This window comes from Sebastes fasciatus, chromosome 16, assembly GCF_043250625.1.
Source record: "Sebastes fasciatus isolate fSebFas1 chromosome 16, fSebFas1.pri, whole genome shotgun sequence".
Lineage (NCBI taxonomy): Eukaryota > Metazoa > Chordata > Actinopteri > Perciformes > Sebastidae > Sebastes > Sebastes fasciatus.
The window spans coordinates 8,175,762-8,198,939 of record NC_133810.1 but is presented as its reverse complement, the minus strand read 5'-3'; the positions used below and the strand labels follow the sequence as shown (position 1 = coordinate 8,198,939).

Here is a 23,178-nt window from a genome sequence, read left to right as displayed (position 1 = left end):
CAAAACCAACTCATAGTATTCGAAATTATGTTCTTGGGATGGTCCTGCAGGTGGAGATGCATGTCTTTAATAAACAGCATGCTTATTTGTGACTAACTGTAACTTTAATTTTAAGTTGGGATAATTGAGTGGAGGTTGAGAAGTAGGAGTTGGCACTTTTGTGAAAAATAAAAAAAATGCATGAAAATATTTGAATAAATATGAGCCAGGAGGCACAGCTTAAATGATGTAAAGACTCATCAAGAAATATTACAAGAAACTTGAGAAATATTTCACATTTTATTAAAGTTTGTATAAAATTGAACTACCCTCCACCAACATCGTTTTGTCTGTCTTCTTACCAAAAATGCTATTAAATCATCTAGTAAAAACTAAAATAGTAATTTACATTATTTCACAAAATATTACAAAGTAAATGCTGTATTTCATTTCATCAACACTACAGAAAATATCACTCATAACATTGTAAAGGAGTGATGAGTGTGAGGGTGATTTGTTTTTTTACCAACTTTATAATTTCTTTAACATAAACAACAAACCCCATCTTGTTTGGTGATGATTTTGAATTGACAATAAAGCATAAGAGAAGTATCTTTATCACACTATAGTTCAATATTGCATCTTACCGACCCCACCTCAGCGTCATGCCGACTCCGCGCCAGTTCCCAAATTTGGGATTTTGTAGTTCCAGTAACCAACAACAACGGTGGTTAGTGGTTAACCCAAATAGAGGCTTCAAAGCTGTTTAACAACCTGTCTGATGTCACACTGCCTTTATATTTCTCTACAGGCTGTGCTTCTAATTTTAAAAGCAACTTATATTTAAGTTTACTTTAACAAAAACATATCAACAGGCAGTAATGACATTATTGTAAGACCCCAGAAAACGGTTTTGAGATCTTTCCCAAACTCCAGGCGAATGTGCAGGAAGTTGCCATCCAGAGACAGGACCAGTATACAGTAGGATGGTCTGACCTCCCACTTGCTGCGATGTGGAGAGTTTAAACTGATGGTGATGGGCTTTCAGGTATACTTGTGGGAGGAGCGGGCAGGGGACCCATTAGACTGGGTGTAGTCCGGGGAACTGGTGTAGCACGGCGGGTTGTCAAGTTCAGAAGGAGATCCAATGCTGTTGCTGGATGAGTCATCCATGGAGGGATCCTACAAAACAGGACGACGTCAGCCCAAATCCATTTGCTACACTTCATTTTACAGGTCTGCAAATTTCATGGTAATTAGGTGATAATTAGCAAGTAACCTATTTGAAATTTCTTTGGAATTACTCCCCAATATTTACCTCAAAATTTACCAAAAATTATTTTATTATAAACATTATTTAATGATTTTATGCTAAAATAGCATATAATGGTTAAAATAGGGCCCTTATGCTTGAGAAGCGGCCGTGCGCTGCTCTTCATCAGAGGTGGAAAACCAATACTAATAGAAGACACTTCTGATCAGGCACAAATCTCACCATTGTGTGATTTATTGTCAACAAAGAAGTTATTTGCTAATTATTTACCCTCATACATGGAAATAAAGCATATCAATTACCTTTGTATTCTTTTCCTGGAAATGTATTAAATAAATTACCAGCTATTGAGAAATAGTGTAATATAATTATTAAATAATGTTTGTAATAAAGTAAATTTTCGATACATTTTGAGTTAAATATTGGAGTAATTTGGCAGTAATTCCAAAGAAATTTCAAATAGGTTACTTGCTAATTATCACCTAATTAACATGAAATTTGCGGACATGTTATTCAGTGAACAAAGTTCAAGTAGTAAAATAGTAGCAGCGTAAAGGTTTTATGTGAGAACATGGTGATGTGTACAGAGCCTGTATAGCTTAATTAATGCTGAATTTTTTACTTTTAGTGCTTCATATTTTCCAACAATATATTCTCGGTTTGTATGACATCTTACGAAAAAAATATTCCTTTTTTTTTTTTTTTTGCTACGAATGTCCAGCAACATGTCAATTTCTGCTTGTGCATACAAACTTTTCGAAAAGAAATTGTGCATTTTGCGACAAAAACAACAAATAAATAAAATAAATAAGTAAATTAAAAAACATTTTTCAAAATAATTAGGTGCTTAATTTTCCTTAATTCCTCTAATATCATAGGTTTAGGCAAGAAAGCTACTTTTAGTTAGGCTTAGGAAAAGATCAACTTAATTCGGATTAGGCAACAAAACGACTTAGCTTTCGGAAAAGATTGTGATTTGGCTTAAAAAAAACTCCGGAAGTGGCGTTACCTAAGTATATAACTTACATGACAGATAAATCAACATTGACTTCTGATTTCACACAGGATACAAACACCGGTCTCCTGGGCAAAAGTCTGGTATTTTTTGACTCACCCATCCACGACCTCCTCCCTACGTGGCATTCGCTGCTCTTTATATTTACTTTACTTTAATATACTTTGCGTAGGTATAGCTACGAACGGTGTATGAGACCAGCCTGTTACCATTGCTGCTAATTAGTTAATGGAGATAATCTAGAGCTATATTGTTAAGTAAGTCGTTGTGGAGTTTCCCTTATTATTAAAGACTTTAACTATATTGTTGTGCTTGTAACACACAAGTTATAAGTCAAATTATTATCAGAACACCATGCCATGACATTTTAAATTGCAATGCTGCCATGGTCTTTACTGTATCACCACTCTCAGGACTAACTTTACATGTTTAGTTCCACTATTGATAACCCTGTAAAAATAGCAAGAGAGAGAGATACCTTTTCTTGCAGGATGTAAAGTGATGTCACAGCACTTATCCCATTATGCTCTGTCCTTTTTGGATGCACATCATCTGTGTCAAAGCACAAAACACTGGACTGTCATTCACACACATTGCCTCATTTCTGGATAGTTATTAGATGGGTAGATGGACTTTATTGTTCCCAAATTGGGAAATTTGTAATAAATAAACATATCAACACTAGAAAAGAGAGATATCTATAGAATACACAATCTACAGAATATATTACAATACACTATAAATATACCAAACTACTACAACTGAAATATAAACATCAGAAAACATACTATACATTGGACAAATGTGCAAATTTGTTGCGGTTTTGTCTTTTAAATGCAATAACGTAGAGTGAGAAAATTATTCCAGTCTCATTTTAGATTAGCTGATTGCTTTTTGTACTAACTGTCATCATCACAGTGGATTATTAATTCAGTATATCAATACTATACCTGTGTGATTGATTGGTGAGCGATCAGAGTGGTCATAAAAGCTGGAGCGAGGCTTTCTAGCCAGATGTCTTCGCCTAACAAAGACAAAATGGTATCATTGCATTAATGTTATGTTGTTTGTGTATTCGCACTCCATATCGGCCTTTCTGTCTATTAAGCGTGGATTTAAAAGCTTGTTAGCAATTCTTACTTTTTGGAAGGCGTCCAGCAAGCACATACTGTTACCAAGGTGATGAGGAGGAAGATGCCCCCAGTGGAAAGGATGATATAGAGGGAACTTCTTCCTGGAATAGATATACAAAAAGTACAGTTAATGAACACTAACAGAACAACATGGGAACAAGCAAGAAAGGATTTTTAAAAATATGATCGTTGAATATGTATTTACAAAATCTGGGAGTAAAGATAATTTTACAACAAACACAATCATCCATTCGTGTCCCATGCGTTACGTTTCACTTTCACTTTACAATCAGCTGTTGTTTGTGTCTCGTGTTCAGAGCATCAAGTCAAGTGTTTTTGTTAAATTCACAACATTAAGCACGTTTACTGCGACCGAAAAGTGACGCAGAGGGGTCTGACAAAGCGTCAGTATGTGACGAGCTGGGATGAGAACGTGTTGGGTCCCCAGACGATGATCTATCGTGACCCAGGGGATCCCTTTACTTTTCCTCTATAGCACCACCACAATGTTAACATTTGTAATTTTGAGTGAAAGATGTCAAACAACTATTGGTTGCATTGCACAGAGTGCATTGTGAGCAGAGGTGATCCCATAACGTTTCATTTCGCACCATCTTCATTTGTCCAAATACCTGTAAAACTAATGAGATTTCCATTTCAATCAGCATGCTTGAAGACATCTACCTCTTATGCTTCCATGTCACTGTGTCGAGCATGATGTGTTTAACTCTGGTTGGCACTGCAACTAAGACAGTATTACTTACTATAGACAGTCAGTCTGAGAGGCAGGCTTGTCATATTGCCTACGGGATTCTCCACCGTGCAGCTGTAGATGTCATCATCTGTCATCAACACCCGCGTGATGGTCAAGAGCTTCTGGTCAGGTGACAACACGAACCTCGTCACATTGGTCAGTGGCTTTCCACCTTTGAACCACCTGTATGAAGTCCTGGTTCCATTGTCATGGGAGCAGTTGAGGATGACGTTTTGGCTGAGCTCCAGTACTGATGAACCCTCCATGTGGATGTAGGGCCTGGATATCGACTCTGGATAGACAGACAGTAGATACAATAGTTTTAACCATGTAAATAGACACAAAATAACGGTAAACATGCCGTCCTCCAAATGCAAGGGGTGGTCTTCTGCAATGGTAAAGTTTTTAAATAAGTACCCTTAGGACTGCTTTTTTCTTTTTCCGTCCCCATCCACGGCAGTACCTCATACAACCCAACTTCAAAACGCCCGAACTATCCCTTTAAGAGCCATTAGGTCATCAGTTGAAAGAGGATTGCATTCTCAGCAGTAGAGTAGGAAGAAATGTTCACAGATTGGCTCCTGTTGAACATTGTTGCTCCCTCCTACTCTTCTTCAGGATACAGGTGACCTTCACACAGGCCTCTACGTGGGCAGTGCTGATGCCATTCTTCCACTATTGCACGCCGTTGGAAAGGTTGGAGGTGCAGCCAATGGCGCAGCATGACGACGCATATATAACAAATTCCCTCAATTCTACTGCTTGAGGAGATGCCAGTATATTGTTTAAACAGCCCATTAGTCAAGAGTCAGTGTTTTAATCTGAATCTATAATCATCAAAGTTGGGACTTAAATTGGAATTCAGTCTCGGTCAAATACTGATGTATGTTTTCTATGAGAAATGGGTGTGATTTTCACTGTTACATTAACAAATCATACAATAGAGCTTGTTTTCTTACCATCCACAGTGAGCGTGATGGTGCCCTCTCCTGGAAAGATATCATCTGTGATGGAGACCTCCACGTCATAAGTTCCGTCATCAGAGAGTCGGAGGTTGTGGAGAAGCAGAGTCCCATTCTCAAATACCAGGATGCGATCACGATACTCAGGCCTCAGCGTCCCAATGATGTCAGTTCCAATCGACTGGACAACAGTGACAGACTTCTCCCTCTTGAGCTGCCACTTGATGACCGGCAGGTCGAGGCTGAAGCTGTTGTAGAGGACAGACAGCAGGGCCTCCCCGCCTACTGTACCTCTGATGAGAGTGTTGGGAATAGTCATATTCACTGCCAGCACCCCACCTGTAGAGGAACACGGAAGAGAGGTATTATTTTTCATGTCAAGAGTCAAGAGTTTAAACCAGGTCATTATTTATATAATATCTGCACATGGCAAAAAAACTAACCCTCAGTGAGACGCAAACTTGCTAAAAAAAAACACAAACGTTTAACGGGAGCGGCTCAAAACGAGGCTTCCTACTGAAATACTGTAGTGACGGCCCACATTTACTATAGTTTCCAAAGTTGTCACTTCTGTGCTGTGTGTTTGTGCTGTTACATTTCTTGACACCAGGTAGCTTGTAAAAATTCTTCTCTGGTGGACGCTACGCACATAACTGCAAGCGCACATAACTTGTGCTCAAAGTGGTAATAATCAAGTTACTATCATCATCTACATTTAGGACAATTGGCACGATTTTCTTACGCAGAGAAAGTGCTGTTTTGATGTAGTTTAAAGAGCGAAAGGGACACACAGGGCAGGTGGGAGGGGAGGTGGATGGGTCCAACATCACAGGGCTTTCATCCAAGAGACCACTGTTCATGTACCGTGCGTTAAGTTTCACTTTCACATTACAATCGGCTGTTTGTTTGTGTCCCGTTTCCACAATGTCAAGTCACATTTTCACTGTACAAACTTAGTGATTTTAAGCCCAACCATGTTGTTTTTTCCTAAACTTAACTAAGTGGTTTTGTTGCCTAAACCTAAGCAAGATTTATTTAATTCACTACATTAAGTATGTGTTTACTGCGACAGAAAAGTGACGCAGTGGGTTCTGACAAAGCGTCAGTATGTGACGAGTTTCGTTGCCTTGCTACAGACACACCACTTCCTGCACTGACGCTGAATGTTTGCATTGGACATAAGTACATTGTGTACAGCTGAATCATCCAATGGGATACCGCTGTCTATTGCAATAGCTTAAGGAACAATCAACAGTTCTTGCACACAGGCAAGATGTAAATCATGATTCGCTGTCAGTTTTATTATCGTTTTTCCAACTCCAGTGAGTGATACAGTAGATAGCTGAGGGCTAAAGTGTGGGCATCACGCCCCATCTCTGCTGTATACTGAATCCAGTTTGCATGGCAGATCCACATTACCATGGGAGCAGCTGTCAGTCCTTGGGATGGGCCAGCGTGAGCCAACAAAAGTGGGTATTGTTCGTTAAACTTTCCTTGTTGGCAGTTCATGAAAAGAACACTGGGAGGACTCCAGATGCCATGCTAGCTTTGCAGAAACAGAGCAGCTCAGTGACTCTGCTGCTAACCACAACAATAGCAGGACAGTGATGAGACACAGCTGAAAATAACTGAACGTCTGAAAACAGTCACAATTACTGTATTGCTTACGAAGGGTGGGCATAAGACTGTAAAAGCACCCACAGTCTAAGGCAACCGAATACCCCAACAACAAATACTACCTTTGTGATGTCTATAATGTTCAGTCATTAAACATGATGCAATATTATGCATAACACTGCAGACATTACCACAAACCTCTGGTTATAACATATTATGTCAAATCCAACATGTTCTATTTATATTTGTATTATATAAACTATGCAACTTTAAAATCACCATCCAGTTGGCTCCTGTTTTTGGTATTTTCTTCCAACCTCCAGCTAGTATTGTGAAACACAGCTGCAATTGTAAATTATACTGAAAATGTGAATGTTTATTTCCTCTGATTGTTTCATCCAGCAAGTTGGTGTTGGTTAACACGGCATTAGTAAAATCATATCTGCACTACAAAGAAAAAATAAAATAAAAAGCAGACTTCAATGTAAACTTAATCTTTACAAAATGCATAAACATGCAGCAAATTGTCAGCAAATCTTAAGTAGAGAATGCGACATACCTGAATTGGAGGATCCGAGACACATGAGCAATAAAATCTGTGAAATTATTTTAGCTTTTGACGGAGCCTCCGTCTCTGCCTTCATCTTGGGTCTCAAGCTTTGTTTTCCTCCCAGACTACCAGCATGATTTGTGACTCTGGGCAGGACGGAGAACACAGTCAGTCATTCAGGCTCTGCTTGGACTGAGTACATGTTGTTCTCAAACGCCAATGTAGAAGCAGGACAAAAGTGTGTGTGTGTCTGGATGTCCGTTTTGTAAGCTTTATGTTTGTATTGCAATGATAACTGATGTGTTCATAAACAGAACAAAAGCTTTAACGTCGTCGGCGTCAGTGTTCATCACCCCACAATACTAATGCATCATGATTTTGGTTGTGTTTCAGCCTTTCTAGTGGTCGGGACGCAATTTATTGACATAATGTTCACATCCTTTTTTGTAAAATGAGTGAACAGTTTATTTTAACTTTAAAGTTAAAGGTCCCATATCATGCTCATTTTCAGGTTTATACTTGTATTTTTTGTTTCTACTAGAATATGTTTACATGCTGTAATTTGAAAAAAAAAACTTTATTTTCCTCATACGGTCTGCTTGAATATACCTGTATTTACCCTCTGCCTCAATGCTCCGTTTTAGTACATTTCAGCGGAATTGCAACAGTTTGGGTCCATGTTTACTTCCTGTCAGCTGATGTCATTTAGCGTACATACACTGCAACCAGTAATAAACTGGTACACATTTAGAATGTTTACGTTTAAAACCGTGTAATGGTCCAAATATTGTATATTTGTGACATCACAAATGGACAGAAATCCTAACAGCTTGTTTCAAACGCGCAATTTCTGAATACGGGCTGTGAGTATTTCTCCTTATATTGAGCGCTTCGATACTTTCACAGTATTTATAAAGCACTTAAACCTGCTTTATAATATAAAAGACATGAAAATCTTACTTTTTACAATATGGGACCTTTAAAAAGATATTTCAGTCTGGACCAGTCTGGGTTAGGTTTTAGCCCGCTGTCTTCTTCTAGTTTGAGGGAAAAAGATAATGCAAGGGTTATAAAAAAAAAAGAATTAAATATAAATCAAGTTTAACTAAAACGTTTTTGTGGATGTGTGGATAAATAATTAATCATTTACATGGTGAAGAAATGGATACTTGTGGCTTTAAGGCTCCACATCATCACCAACCACCAATGAGGCAAGATGCTGAGTTGCTTAGCAACAGAACCCAAACAAACAGCCACCATGCTCTTTGAAAACAACTTAGTTAGACAAGGTGCTCATTTGACAGATGTTAGCTAATGTTCATCTACTCTTGATATTTGTTTCCAGCTAATTGTTTCTTCCTGCGATGGCTGAAATCATGATGTGTGAACCGTTTGAACTCTACAATCTCCTCAACCAGTGCAGCTGTGGTGTGTCGAGGATGTCAGAGCTCAACTACCTCTGTTTGATTGGTGAGAGATGGGATGTAGTGGTTAAAGCTGGAGTCTATGTGACCACTTGATATGATTTTGCTTAATTGCTCTGCTTTAATTCAATTTAACTTTAGTTGTAACCTGGTGTATTGTATGTCTCTTTTCTAGATGCTTGTGAAACAGAAGATTACAGTATGAGTCACATCATAACAGCTAAAAATGCCAAAATGGTATGGATGTCATTGTTGATGGGTACAAATAGACGTAAATGGTCAGAAGTTTGGCTGTTGTAAAATGCTGTTGTAAATCTGTGCTTAGCAAACTGTTAGTACAAGCATTAGTAATATCAGTTGTTCAATGATATTGTCCACTATAACAGAGAGTCATTTTTTAAGGAGATACACTGCAGGTGAAAAATGTTAACTAATAGATAGCACCATGACATTTTCCCAGTTGATTACTTACAAAAAAGCTTTTTTTTTTTTGTTTAAATATGCAAATGATGCATTATCTTATGAAATATGCGCTAATTTGCATACATTTCCAGAACCAAAATCTGAACATTGGATAAAGCCAAATTCAAAATTATTGTTTCATTTTGGATTTTAATGAGGGGATTTTGGATATCTCTTTTTATCACTCCATAAATCAGAAAATTCTGTCAACAGCCAGGATTAAGGGCTATTTGAACACTGACTGTACTTGTTCTGGTACTAAATGACACTGCCAACTTGTTGATGAAAGTTGCTGTTTGTTTTAAGAAAAGTTTGTAACTTTTTTTAAGTCTGCTATTTCTGCATTTATGTGTGAATCTTTAATGCTGCCGCCTTGGCCAGGACCCCCTTGGAAAATATTTTTTTTAATCTCAATCAGACCATCCTGGTTAAATAAAGGAGAATAAAACTTGTAAAAAATGTATCCAAGAAGAGTAGAGATTGTTGTTAGAATTGGTAATGTGGATCTGAACAAACAAATTAAAAGACAAGACATGCATTGCAGCTTAGTTTCTTAGTTCCTTTATTTTCCAGGATTATTTATACTGTCTGGGTGACTCTTTGCAGGATTCAGACGGTTCGTTTTTCCTGCGTGGGGGTGTGGAGGTTGACAGTATGCAGCATGTGGTGGTCTACGACAGCAACACCAGCTGTTTACAGGAACAAGGTAACTGGCTGTACACGACATGTTTCTTCAAAGTAGCGCTGGGGCATCTGTGTTTTCCAAACCCCCCCATCCCCCGAACTGCTCTGAAAGCTGGTCAATGCTTCCAATATGCATTTCAACCACAGATGTGTTAACTGATGTTCATCAGTTGGCGTCTGACTGTGATTGCAGGCAGAGCAGTTGGATGTGCCCGGGCTCTGGCTAAAGTTAGCCTCTGTCCAGTCCAAATAGTGAGAGGAGGCTTTCAGAGGTTCTCAGCTCTGTACCCTTTTTTAAGGACTGAAAAAATCCTCTACGCCGTCATGGTAAGACAACACACACCTGATACACCTGTGGGGGGCTTCATACACTGATAATTAAATCTGAGGAGGTTCATCTCACTCATCCAGGTGGTACAAAGTCTGGAGAGCTGAATCCAAATCTACGGTCTGGACAAAATTAGTGTCTGGGTTTAAAGGACCAGTGTGTAGCATTTAGGGGGATCTATTGGCAGAAATGGAATTATTAATTAATTAATAGTTTATAATCATGAATCGTTGTGTTTTCGTTACCTTAGATTGAGCCGTTTATATCTACAAAGGGAGCGGGTCCTCTTCATGGAGCCGGCTGCCATGTTTCTACAGTAGCCCAGAACAGCTTGGGCCAGAGTCCATAACGTTACTCGCTTCCGTCGCCGCCGTTCTCTCTCTCTTGCTTCACCACTCACTTCCCATGTACACACAAGCACTGACTCTGCTCCAAATTACATATGACACTTTTACAACAAATGGCTCCAGAAAGGGCCATTCGCGTTTTCGCGTTGTCCACCGTTGTTCTTCTACAAGCTTGGCACCCGGGAGAAGCTTCAGTTGGTTGCAATCTGCAACCTCAGCGCTAGATACCGCCGTATTCTACACACTGCTCCTTTAAGTCCGGAGATTTGGATTAAACTTTGTCCAGATGTTCACAATTGAAAACACATGGGTCAAAGACTGGGTCAAATACAGGACTTTCAACCAGGAGACTGTTGTTCAAGACCGGTGTTTGTTTTTTTGTAATTTGTGTTTCCGTACTGTATTTTTTTGTGTTTCTGTACTGTATTTTACTTAGTTTATGTACTTATTTTAAGCCCAACAATGATGTCTTTCCTAAACCTAAGTGGTGTTGTTGCCGAAAGCTAACGGATTCATGGACATTACTATAGTTTTGTTGCATGGCGTACAAATGACACACGAAAAGGCTAAAATGCATCTTCATGAAACAAGGAAAGTTGTTGTAATCACCAGCACAAAGTTTGTTCACCCAGTGCAGCACTCCCTATTTTAATTCAGGATTATTGGAATTTAACTTTTACAATTTTTCAATTCATAAAATTACCAAAGACCAAGTGAGATGCAGTTAACCTGCGATTTTGGGAGCTTAAGGGCATTTGCCCATTTTGCCTTGTCAGTAATCCAGCCTCACTTTTATACATCCCAAACAACATGAATGTGTTTTCTCCATTAAGTCAGTTGATTCAGTTTGCTGCTGATAAATACAGTTTAATATATTTCTGGTCTGTCTCAGGAAGTGGAAAACCTGAAGACCTACCCGGTGGAGATCATAGCAGGACTGCTGTATATGGGTGATGAGAAACAACACATGGACTCCAGCATTCTCAAAGATCTGAAAATCAGCGCTGTCATCAGCATCTCGCAGAGTGACATTCTGGAGTAAGACAGGACCGGATGTTTGAAATATCATCAGAGAAAACTCAGAATGTCATGGTGGTTGAATTTGTTCTGAACTTCTTTTCATTGTAGATCCATAAAGTGGAACCAGACCACCATCAACATCCCTGTGGCCGACTCGGTGAAGTCTGATTTATATTCAAGTTTTGAAAGGATATGCAGTCTTATTGGTAAGTCACACTTTAATTAGTAAGCTGTTTTAAATTCTTACAGAAGAATCAGGTTTATTTTGCCTGTACATGGACAAAACATAAAAACTCAAATGTTCTCAGCAGGTTCAGTATGAATTTGAAGAACTGAATATAACATGCATTGTGCCACCACAATTTTTTGTGATCAAATTTTATTGGTTTTAAAGATATGCATTGGAAATGATTAACAAAAAAAATTGCATATTCAATTCAAAACTAAAAATTAATTGAAAATAGATAAATAAAATAGATTAAATAAATAATATAAATAAATTAAATAAAATATTACTAATAATGATAATAAAAAATACTAAATAATATAATAAATAACAGTGCCATCACATTTTGAACTTAAAAACTCAAAGGTCAGAGGTCATTTAAGGGAAGTTTTATGAACAAAAGTTTGATCAGAACTTTGCTAGATTTGCCATAAATGTAGTTGCTGTTAGTGTGCATGGATTGGCTTGATAATGCAGAGTTATTAGATATATAACTAGATAAATAGCCATCTATTTTCTTGTTTTCAGGCTCACACATCAACATGGGCTCTCGTGTCCTGATAGTTTCCAGAAACGGCAGAAGCCGCTGCAGTGCCGTCGCCATCGCCTTCCTCATGCAACACCTCAAATACACGCTGGAGGCAAGTGAGGTTCATTCAGTTTGGTTTCAGTCAAATGTCAAACTACTCTTTTAACACACAGACATGAGGTTGCTATTGATCATGGAAAGAATGCATGTGAATATGAAATATAATATAACATTTACAGTATATAATGCTGTGATTTTTTTCAGGAGGCCTGGAAGTACATGCTGAAATGTAAACCCAGCATGAGGCCAAACACAGGGTTTCTCCAGCAGCTGTCTGACTGGGAGCGTCACACCAGGGGAAACAAAAAGACGGATATCTCTCAACCTTATTTTTAACAAATAGGAACCAAGAAAGGAGAAACTAAAGTCTCTGGGTGTTTTTTAAAAAAAAACTTAAACTGTGAAGATAAACAATTAAAACCCTACTATATATCGATCCATTCATTTATCCATTAATTAGCCTTAAATGTGCATCTTAATCGAAACATTCAACTACTTTAAGGTACAAATGAAGGTGTAGTTACCTGTTATTTTTTACATTTTAAGATTTTTTTATTATTATTTTTCTAATTATTTTTCTAGGTTTTGTTTTTAATTACTATTATTTATTTTTTATATATATATATATATATTTTTTTTTTTATTTATTTAGTTTCTGCACAATCTCCTGTTCCACACTCCAGTCCAGATGGTGGCGGTAATGCACTTCTAAGATGGTTTGCCAAGTTTATTTAATTTGTATTTTTTTATTGTTTTTATTTATATATATATATATATATATTTTTTTTTTTTATATATATATTAATTTTATTATTCTTTTTTTTTTTTAACAAACTCCTGTTAGCCTTAAATGTGCATCTTAATAGAAACATTCAACTACTTTAATGTACAAATGAAGGTGTAGTTACCTGTTATTTTGTATTTTAAGATTTGTTCTACACTTTAATAATACTTGAACCCATTTTTAATCAAGCTGAAGGTTCTAAGGTTTTAGATTTTTCGGGATTGTTATCCATTATAATGCGCAGTATATGTGGATATAGTTACTAAATATTAGGAAACAACAACAAAAATAATAATGAGCTTTTTTATATAGCACTTTTCATAACAATATTACAAAGTATTTTCCAGAAAAAAATCAAGAAACAGCAACAATACAATGGAATGCAAACAACAGAGGGAAAAAATAAAGTAAGTAGACAGTGACACCTAGTGTGTTTTCTGTTGTTGTCGTGTGTATATTTTTGTTTATGAATACTAAACAAGAGAACAACTTTCTCTTGTTTAGTATTCATAAACAAAAATATTTATGAATAATTGTTATTTAGTGCCATTTAAATGTCATTAGTGTAATTCAGTCCTTGCATGTCTCTGCCAGAGGTGCTAACAATATTGTAGATGATAGTTTCCCCTCTCTAGAGTTATACTTATTATTTTTTATTTATTTATCTGCACATATATAAAACTGCACAAAATCCAGTCAATGAAAAAAAAAACAAGAAATGTGTCAGGAGAGGTCAAGAAGCCACAGGCTTATACAAAGGACCTCCCCCCAACCCCAGGAGAAAGTAAAACAATAACAAAAAAGGAAGAAATATTTAAAAATACAACAAAAGTTAAACAACAACAAGAAGTACACACATGTGCAGAAAAACCTAACCAAACAGTGGAAAACAATCCAATAAAAACAATGAAATACATACAGAAAAAAAAGAAAAAATGTATCTAAACATATCAAAAGATAATTAAACATCATGAATTAAATGTGATGATAATTTCCTTTTAAAATGTTCTAAAGATAACGAGGATAACATAATCTCTAAAAACACAGGCTACATGCCAAGTAGTGAGAAATAAAGGCTATTGCACTAAAATGTTCCTTGTAAGGGACAGAGAACTGAATAAATAACTTATGTCATTAAAATGGTTATGTTTCCATATTAGAGGGCTACGTTTTGGGTCATAGTTTGGAATTTAATGTCCAAACCCTGCACATAAATCTGGGTTTATAAGAGATTATAGTTCTGCTCTCGGGGCATCATGTTTAGTCACACAAGAGCATGTTTAAAGGTCTTAAAGCTGATTGGCTGAAACGAGTAGCCAAATTCTGAGAGCTCACTTCTGATTGGTCCAACCAGTAACACTCTAGAACGTCCAGCACGCACGACGCACACTGGAACGTCTTGTTTTGTAAAGAGCGTCATCGTCAGCTGTGATAAAACCGGATGTTTTACGTGACCTTAGAAAAATAAAAGCACAAAAGTTGTAGTAAATTGTAGTTGTGTTTTAAGATTGGACTTTAAAACCGTTGATTTAACACAACCGTTGATTTAGATTAATTAAACAATAATTATTCAAATTGAGATTATTTTTGAAAAATATGGAAAGTAAAATAATCTCTAAGTCATAGTTAAGATGCTCCAAGATTGGATATAGTATAACAATAAAGCAAAACTCAGCATCTGAGCTTAAAGGGACTGTTTGTAAATTCTTATACATATAAATCAATCCGGGTCGGTGTCCCATGTGCGTTCGCGTGTGGCTACGCTGTTCAGACTCAGACTCCAACACAAACTACACGGAAGCACCAAAACTGTAAAGTTATATCTAGTGAAGCCCGTCTTGCAAAACAGTGTTGGCCGCGGTCGTAGTATGCGGGAGAGACCGTAGCTTTGGTCTCCAGGGTCGGAGTCTCTGCTCCTCTGCTCCTCTGCCTGCCTTCACTCACAGCTCGCTCCACCTCACGTGCATGCGCGCACACTACACACATAAGATGCATTACTCATAAAACCATTACAGTTTATTATACATGTATGTTATATACTCATAATATACTTACTAGAAAATAGACATTATATAGATATAAATGGATTACATGGTAATATATATTTTCTTTCATTGTTTATAGTCATACCCAACTGCCTTTACTGGCGCAAAATACAGTATATCACAGATCACATGATTAAGATCATATCTGCCTGTTTTACACTCTTTGACCACTAGGTAGTTTCGTGCACATGAAGCCTCGAGAAATTAACCCTTTTCTGAACCAATTTGCTGGAAAGCTTCAATGTTTCATGAAGCTTCAGCTCGCCATCACTAATATATAGCACTTAAATCTGCTTTATAATATAAAAGACCTGAAAATCTCACTTTTTACAGTATATGGAACCTTTAAGTTCAGTACTTGAGCAAGTGTTCTTCATTACTTTCTACTATGTCAACAAACAACTTTTACACTTTTTAAAACACAAGTAAACTAAAATAAAAGTCTCATATTTTGGTCTCAAAACAAAAACACTTCAGGCTTTTATTATGAAGGCTGTGACAGGAAGCAGCCCAACTTGTTGCACAGCTGTCCTGAATGTTACTCAACTCCAGCAACTTTCCTCAGATAGTCACAGTAGAAACATGTTGTCCAGTCCTTCGGGTTTAACTGAGTGTTTGCGGGAATGGGAGGATTTAGAGAAGAACTACCAACAATTCCAGGTACGTTAACGTTAAACAACTGTTAACGTTGTTTCCGGTGTTAGTTAGTGTTAACCTACGGAACTAACGACGTGTAGTGAAAGTAGATCTCAGTGTGGAGAACTGAGACCGGAACTGATGTCACTTTGTCCCCGCACGGCACTGTTTTGGAGGAGCACCAGTGACGTCAGCTACCAAAACAACTATTCAGAGTTACTAATTGTAATGTTACTTTAGTTAAGTACAATTTGATGATTTTGTGCTTTTACTTAATTAACATTTCAATGCAGGATTTTTTTACTTCTAACAGAGTATTTTTTTACACTGTAGTACTACTACTTTTACTTAAGTAGAAGAAGTAAGTAAGAAGTACTTCTTCCACTAGATATGTGTGTATATATATACATATATATATATATATATATGTATATATATATATATATATATGTATATATATGTGTATATATATATATATGTATATATATGTGTATATATATATATACATATATATATGTATATATATATATATATATATATATATATATGTATATATGTGTGTGTGTGTGTATATATATATACATATATACATGTGTGTGTGTATATATATATATATGTATGTATATATATGTGTGTATATATATATATATGTGTGTGTATATATATATATACAGAGAGAGGGGATGATAGAGGCATCATCAATTTGAGCAAAAACATAAAATGTCACAGAATGATGCATGTTTTTGGGATAAAGTGTTAATATAGTACACACAGAATTTTTTAACTATATAAAATATATACATAATGTATGTATGGAGCTGTAATGTATGAAAAACATACAGACAACATACAGATTTATAGTATCTATTCGTCAACATCAACCTTTTTTCCTGTCTATCTACAGTACCCATTTATCATATATAAGACTACATTGTGTTATCTAATATGATAATATAGGCAACATTTACAAAAGGATTAGAAACGTCTGAAGACTGAAATGTATATTTCACTCACTCCACCATCCCAGCAAAGATTTGCTCTGTATAGTAGACCTATTAAAGTTCTTCAGCTGGACATGTGGCAACTGTTGGATAATGTGAGAGTTTATAATAAACCTGTAAACATAATAAAAATCTTAATCTTTCAAAGTAACTTGTTCCTGTATAGCTGTCAAATATATGTATTGGAAAAAATACTATATTTTATCTTAACCTTGTACAAAAGCATAATATCAGAGTGAAAGTACTTAGTTCCATTCCTCCATTGTTACTGGAACACAAGTGACTGGTCAGACGGTCGACCTATGAATAGAAAGTTTTCCAAGGCACTCTAAACTCAAAGCCTCACTTAACTGTGGATTTCAAAACATGATCACGATTACAACACAGCTAATTGTGCAGCAACTGTCATTGTAGGTCACATGCCCAGTGGAAAATAATGAGCCTCGGCCTATGAATACACCAAAATCAGTCCCCCTTCACATACTGTATTATGTAAGGGATAATGTACAGCGAGCCGGTCATTGTTGTGAAATAAACCCCAACAGGGGTTTGGCACAAGTCTTTGGCACAACACAACTTTATATATTCCTTTTTCACCTCCAGGACACCCACCGTCTATACAAACAGAAACTTGAGGAAGTGACCAAACTGCAAGACAGCTGCTCCGGTGCTATAGCACGTCAGAGGAAGAAAATGAAAGAGCTCACTGAGTCACTAGGAGTGTAAGTATTGAACAGCTATTCATTGAGAATTTGCTGTCTGTATTTGTGCAACAACATACAACATTACTTTTAATGTCCTTTCTTCTTGTAATAAGAGTTCATTCAACAGCCCATATCTCGGCCAAGACTTAAAGGCCTCAGATAATATATCTGACATGCTTTTGCTTGAGATTGTGCTCGACAAATAAACATGAATTCAAACTCAAATTCAGGGCAATGAGAAGATGTATTTATCTGTAGATAATGTGGGTGCTCGTGTTGCTTTGTGTTGCCCATCACTGCAGAGACATTGATTTTAAATGCAGTGGTAGAGCTGGATTGGTGGCAGTGGCAGTGTTTGTGAGTAGGGATTAGTCCTGACCGATAAATCATATTTTCATCGTCATTGCGATATGAACATGTGCAATAAGAGCATAGAAAAATGCTGTCTGAAATGCGATGATTAAGAAAAATAAACATTAGCTCGGGGCTATGGAGGAGTTCTCCACATACAAACATACACATTCACACAGTGAAGTCAGTGAACAGCTGATCAGAGAGGCTCACAGAGGCTCACAGTGCCGAGGACTGTAGTATTGAAAATGATCAAGAGCAAGCCAACATGTAACGACAGTTAGAGTGAAAGTCTGTGCTGTGAGATAAACATAATGCTTTTTTTGTCTATGTTTAGATGCAAAGAAAAACATCCAACACCCAAATTAAACCCCGATGACGTGGAAACCATCGCTGAAATCGAGGAGTCCATCAAAGACAGAGCGTACGCTTTCTCTGAGATGGAAGCTTTTCTGCCAAAGAAGAACGGGTGTGTCTCTGTCATATGATCTATCGGTGTTTCATAACAAACTGTCAGCATTTTTCCAAATGTCAAACTGTTGTACTAGTTCTGGCACAGTGAATACACAGTTATAACAGCTCTAACAGATCTTATACTTCAGCTAATGAAGCACCACACTTTATTTGAATCTATTCCCATTTTAAAACAACAAAATGATTAAAAGATGCATTGTAAATGACTGACATCTCTTCGTGTTCAGGTTATACCTCACTCTTGTTTTAGGAAACGTCAACGTAACTCTCCTCAACAAGCAGACAAAGTAAGTCACATTCACGTTCCTTTTCTTACAACCACCAGAAATGTCTTTAAAGTCACGTCAACGTCACATTACTTTAACATCATTTCAGGTTTGCCTACAAAGACGAATACGAGAAATTCAAACTGGTCCTCACGGTCATCCTCTTCGTGTTCTCCTTCACATGCCGCTTTTTGTTCAGTTACAGGTGAGATTTAGTTCTTGTAACAAAGGGAATGTCCAAACAAAAGTATTAATTCATGGTCTAATTCACTACAGTTATTACGTCACCAACATAACTCCTGTTACATGCATGCTAGAGTCTGAGGCCAATACTAAAATATTGATATACTGACTGATGTTTCCATATCAGATAAGATAAGATAAGCCTTTATTTGGTTCTGTTTAATGTCTTTATGTTCCTTTTTTTGTTTTTGTTTCAGAGCCCTAGATGCCATGTTCAACTTCCTGTTGGTGTGGTACTACTGTACACTCACCATCCGGGAGAGTATCCTCATCAGCAACGGCTCAAGGTCTGCCACAAATTCATTTTTTTAATAATTATCTACCCCATGTCTAGACCGCAAGCATATCAGACGCATTTTTCACTCACACGTGTCAGGTAACAGATACTGTATGTTCTCATTTTCATCTATGCAGCTGTCTGCAGCGGCTCCGTGCAGCTGAACTGAGGGTTAACATGTTGGCTGTTTAACTTCCTTATTGTTGTGAAAGAAACCCCCAACAGGGCGATGCCGTGGTCTCTCATCGCCCTGAAGGGGATTCTTTCGCAACAATGACCTGTACATTATCCCGCTTATTACACGGCTACTTACTTAAGAAATCAATAATTTGACACAAAAACGGTCCGCCAGAATCAGACATCAGAGCTGTGTCCATAGCAACAGTCTGTTATACATAGCAACGGTCTGTTATAAAGAAATAACAGACCGCAGAACGCCGTGATTGACCAATCAGAATCAAGTATTCAACACAGCCGTGTAATAAATATATATAATGCCCCACAACTTTTTTAGTTTGATGTCACATAGACCTAGTTTGTATCTCCACCTAGCATTACATCGTGTTGGTCTACTACATACAGTCCTGTTCCCTTCAGTGTGAGTCCTTCCATGTTGTTTCAGGATCAAAGGTTGGTGGGTTTTCCATCACTATATGTCGACCTTCCTGTCTGGAGTCATGCTCACCTGGTGAGTGATGTGATCCACTTTTCTTTAGAGGAAGAGTTTTACACTTTCAACCATAACTGTACAAAATATTGTCATGATACATTGAGTCATTGGTGTTGGAACATTTCATTAGATCCCCAAGAAGAGGAGGCGATTTAGATACCCTCTTACTCCAAAGAGAAAGCTATTATATTTTCACTCGCCATCACAGAGCTTGTTTGCCTGTTGGTGTGCTTGATGTATAAATATGGGTGTTGTTTCCAAACATTTTGACCTGAAGAAAATCCAAGCAGGATTGAAACGTAGTCAATAAAAATTATGTGGCATGTAGTCGTGTGCAGGCGTTACCTTTTTCTTTACTGTCGCTGTTCTGATAGCCTCGCACCTACGTGACGTGCATATAATTAATCTTCTTTAACTCATGTTGAAACATTACCATCAAAATGCTTTTGCTCTTTTCAACTTGAGTGTCGTAAAAGTTTGGGTTTGTGCTTCACTCTAACCAGATGTTGTGTTTGTTCGCAGGCCTGAGGGCGCTCTCTACCAGATGTTTAGGAACCAGTTCCTGACATACTGTCTGTACCAAAGTAAGAGGTTCAAAGTTTACTATACACTATACACTAATCATTATAGTACACTGTTTTGTAATCAGCTGTTATAGGGATGTTTTTCTTCTTTCCTTCAATAATAACTATTTTAACAGCTTCCTTTTTTTAAATTTTATTCTCTGTTCTCTCTGTTGCAAAAATAGGTTTTGTCCAGTTTCTCCAGTACTACTACCAGAGTGGCTGCTTGTACAGACTCAGAGCGCTGGGAGAAGGACACACCATGGACATTACAGTCGGTGAGTGCAGGTCTAAGCTTCTCAGTTTATATTTGTAGTTGAACAACTCTCAAAGACTTTCAATAACAATAATAATTAAATTTCTTCTTCTGGTTTCCTCTTCTGGTGTTCAGAGGGTTTCCAGTCCTGGATGTGGAGAGGCTTGACCTTCCTCCTTCCTTTCTTGTTCTTCGGTCAAGTGAGTAGCCTCTCTCTTATTGGTGCTCACTGCTTACTTACATCTAGGGCTTGTTAGTGCTGTAGCTACCCCTAGGATAGCCATAACACCCTCCCTAGCACCCCAAAGAAACTCCTGTGGTTTATTTATAATGTATAATTTTTAATGCCTAATGAATAGATTTTATTGAGTGTGTTTGTGAGAGTCAAAGTGTGCGTAAACACGAGTTTCTGACGGGGGATTTCTGGCGGGTCGGGGGCGATAAAAAGTCATAAACTGCATCTCAATTTGGATACTTCCGTTAGTACACTTCCACGTAGTACACTGTGTACACTATGTACTTACATAGTGTGTGAATTTTGACAGGGTAGTGTCGTCTCAACTCGCACACGGCCGTTTTGCACTCACCGGAAGCTCGTTAGATCAGCCGCTGATACATGTAGTCAGCCACGGACATCACGCCGTATCACCCATAATACGATGCAGACGGATAAATTAACCCAATAGTGGCTTCTATCCGACTATAGTATAGTGGTACAAAGTGGAAACTCATAACATCAAATTTGTATAGTTTGTTTTATACTTCGTAGGGGTCGTCAGATTACTCAATGATAGAAAAGGGGTCCCTTAAAGAAAAACGTTGGAAACCAGTGCTCTATGAAACGAAGTGCTGTTGATTCATTAGTGGAGGTGTTTGTAACTGACAGCATGAGTTTGTGATCTGAGAATTGGAGGCTGAAATGTGCACAAACCTGTCTGTTGCCTGCCGATTGTGTGCAAGTATAGGCTCGTGAACTGTACATCTATACCCCTCGAGCTGAATATCTCTCCTTGTGTTTAACCCTCTCAGACCAACTTTACTGTCTTCCAGAGGCTGTGGTAGGCTCAGTTTTACTAGAGTGAAAGGACAAATATCATATGAAACTAGAAAACCTCAGGAATCCATTGGTACCAATCATGTCATGCTAGCATGTTGGGAAGGAGGCCAAATAACGCTCCACTGTTTCCCCTCCAAAGCGCTCAGATGATTTCAACAAATTAAATAACATTTAACAAATATTGGTCCTTTAAAAACTTTTTTTTACTGCACAGTTGGCTTTTTTTAAGAGCATTCATGACTGTTGACTGTTCCTCCTCTTACAGTTCTGGCAGCTCTACAACGGCTTAACACTCTTCCGGATGTTTCAGCTCCCGGAGTGTAAAGAGTGGCAGGTTTGTACACCGCAAGAGCTTCAACGCTCCCTCGTTCATTTACTCGTGAAATTTGCCAGAATACCACTTCTTCTTAGAGTCATAACTCCCATTCAGACAGTGTATGGAAGGGTGGCTGATGTCCATTGAGGATAAATGTCCATAAAGCTGTTTATGAAATCTTAAAAAGGCCTTATATTGTTTTGATGATATATATCGTCATATCGCCCATTAACAGTCACACAGCTTTCATTTAGACTCAGTGGAGAGACTGAACAACGTCTGGTATAATTCCTGAATACAGATAAACATGCAGATAGTCGCTTGTGTAACACCATATTTTCTAAGAGTTCTGTGAGTCTTAAAGAGCCTCTGACTGAGCTTTTCTCTGTTCTGTTGCTGTGGTGTAGGTTGCGATGTGCGGCTGCTCTTACATGGTGATCTTCATGGGAAACTTCTTCACCACACTGGGAATGGTTTACCAGAAATACACCAAGACCCAGGACAAGTCCAAGCGCTTATAAAGACTTTAAATAAGGAACAGAATCACCAAAAAATCATCCAAAAAAGTTACCATTAGCTCTAATATTCTCTTTAGAGCTCTTTATCCATGTTGTCATTGTTGTTGCTATAATTTTATCAGCATCTTTTTTGATTTAAAGTGTAAATGATGGTCAAAGCAATACGTTGTACGGGTAGGTCATAGACCAGGTCTTACTGAGTGACGCTAAGGTTGTTACAGGAGGATATTACGAAAAGGAAATGTTACTGAATATGCAGATAACTAAGTTATTTGCATCATATTCACATAAGGAAATCGATAGTTTGTTGCTCAGCAGCTGCAGTGTATTTTCGCCTTACAGAAAGTGCTTAATAAAACGCTCCTCCAAAGAAGTTCTTGTTTTCACTGTTTCCCCTCCAAACCTCTGATTATTTCATTTAAATGATAGAGAAATGATTAAATATTTTAGATTGAATTAGAGAAAAGTCCTCTTGTCAAAAGTCAAATGTTAAAAGTTTTTGATACTAAATCACAGGATGGCTTTTTCTATGGTGTTCCTGTTACTTCCACCCTTCATAAAGCAATTAGTACTTTACTGCAATACATCAAAATGACCACAAGGTGGAGGCATTGAATTGAAGCTGTTAATGTAAACACACTGAGTACATTTCAT

General features: G+C 37.5%; 3 protein-coding genes across 3 annotated transcripts; 2 read left to right on the top strand and 1 right to left on the bottom strand.

Moving 5' to 3' along the window:
* Positions 1-258: 258 nt before the first annotated feature.
* Positions 259-7,584, bottom strand: LOC141753062 (hepatic and glial cell adhesion molecule-like). The gene is made up of 7 exons (XM_074611381.1): positions 7,293-7,584; positions 5,114-5,455; positions 4,165-4,446; positions 3,408-3,501; positions 3,218-3,291; positions 2,746-2,819; positions 259-1,161 (listed from the first exon to the last, which is right to left on the bottom strand). The coding sequence occupies exons 1-7, from the start codon at positions 7,375-7,377 to the stop codon at positions 1,024-1,026; spliced, it is 1,089 nt and encodes a 362-aa protein (XP_074467482.1). The 5' UTR covers positions 7,378-7,584; the 3' UTR covers positions 259-1,023.
* Positions 7,585-8,528: 944 nt separating this feature from the next.
* Positions 8,529-12,791, top strand: styxl1 (serine/threonine/tyrosine interacting-like 1). Its single transcript, XM_074610453.1, has 8 exons — positions 8,529-8,753; positions 8,883-8,944; positions 9,776-9,875; positions 10,047-10,180; positions 11,421-11,566; positions 11,657-11,754; positions 12,303-12,415; positions 12,568-12,791. The coding sequence occupies exons 1-8, from the start codon at positions 8,648-8,650 to the stop codon at positions 12,697-12,699; spliced, it is 891 nt and encodes a 296-aa protein (XP_074466554.1). The 5' UTR covers positions 8,529-8,647; the 3' UTR covers positions 12,700-12,791.
* A 2,905-nt stretch (positions 12,792-15,696) lies between these two features.
* On the top strand, positions 15,697-22,897 carry LOC141752756 (transmembrane protein 120A-A-like). The gene is made up of 12 exons (XM_074610917.1): positions 15,697-15,852; positions 17,433-17,551; positions 18,222-18,353; positions 18,586-18,645; positions 18,734-18,829; positions 19,065-19,154; positions 19,767-19,832; positions 20,337-20,398; positions 20,563-20,655; positions 20,769-20,833; positions 21,956-22,024; positions 22,414-22,897. The coding sequence occupies exons 1-12, from the start codon at positions 15,775-15,777 to the stop codon at positions 22,525-22,527; spliced, it is 1,044 nt and encodes a 347-aa protein (XP_074467018.1). The 5' UTR covers positions 15,697-15,774; the 3' UTR covers positions 22,528-22,897.
* Positions 22,898-23,178: the final 281 nt, after the last annotated feature.

Coding starts and splice junctions, on each gene's coding strand:
- LOC141753062 (XM_074611381.1), bottom strand. CDS start 7,377: ATGAAGGCAGAGACGGAGGCTCCGTCAAAAGCTAAAATAATTTCACAG. Junction 5,456..7,292: donor TCTCGGATCCTCCAATTCAG/GTATGTCGCATT, acceptor GTTCCTCTACAG/GTGGGGTGCTGGCAGTGAAT. Junction 3,292..3,407: donor TGCTGGACGCCTTCCAAAAA/GTAAGAATTGCT, acceptor TGTCTTTGTTAG/GCGAAGACATCTGGCTAGAA.
- styxl1 (XM_074610453.1), top strand. CDS start 8,648: ATGGCTGAAATCATGATGTGTGAACCGTTTGAACTCTACAATCTCCTC. Junction 11,755..12,302: donor AAGGATATGCAGTCTTATTG/GTAAGTCACACT, acceptor TCTTGTTTTCAG/GCTCACACATCAACATGGGC. Junction 12,416..12,567: donor ACCTCAAATACACGCTGGAG/GCAAGTGAGGTT, acceptor GATTTTTTTCAG/GAGGCCTGGAAGTACATGCT.
- LOC141752756 (XM_074610917.1), top strand. CDS start 15,775: ATGTTGTCCAGTCCTTCGGGTTTAACTGAGTGTTTGCGGGAATGGGAG. Junction 19,155..19,766: donor CTCATCAGCAACGGCTCAAG/GTCTGCCACAAA, acceptor ATGTTGTTTCAG/GATCAAAGGTTGGTGGGTTT. Junction 20,834..21,955: donor CTTTCTTGTTCTTCGGTCAA/GTGAGTAGCCTC, acceptor CTCCTCTTACAG/TTCTGGCAGCTCTACAACGG.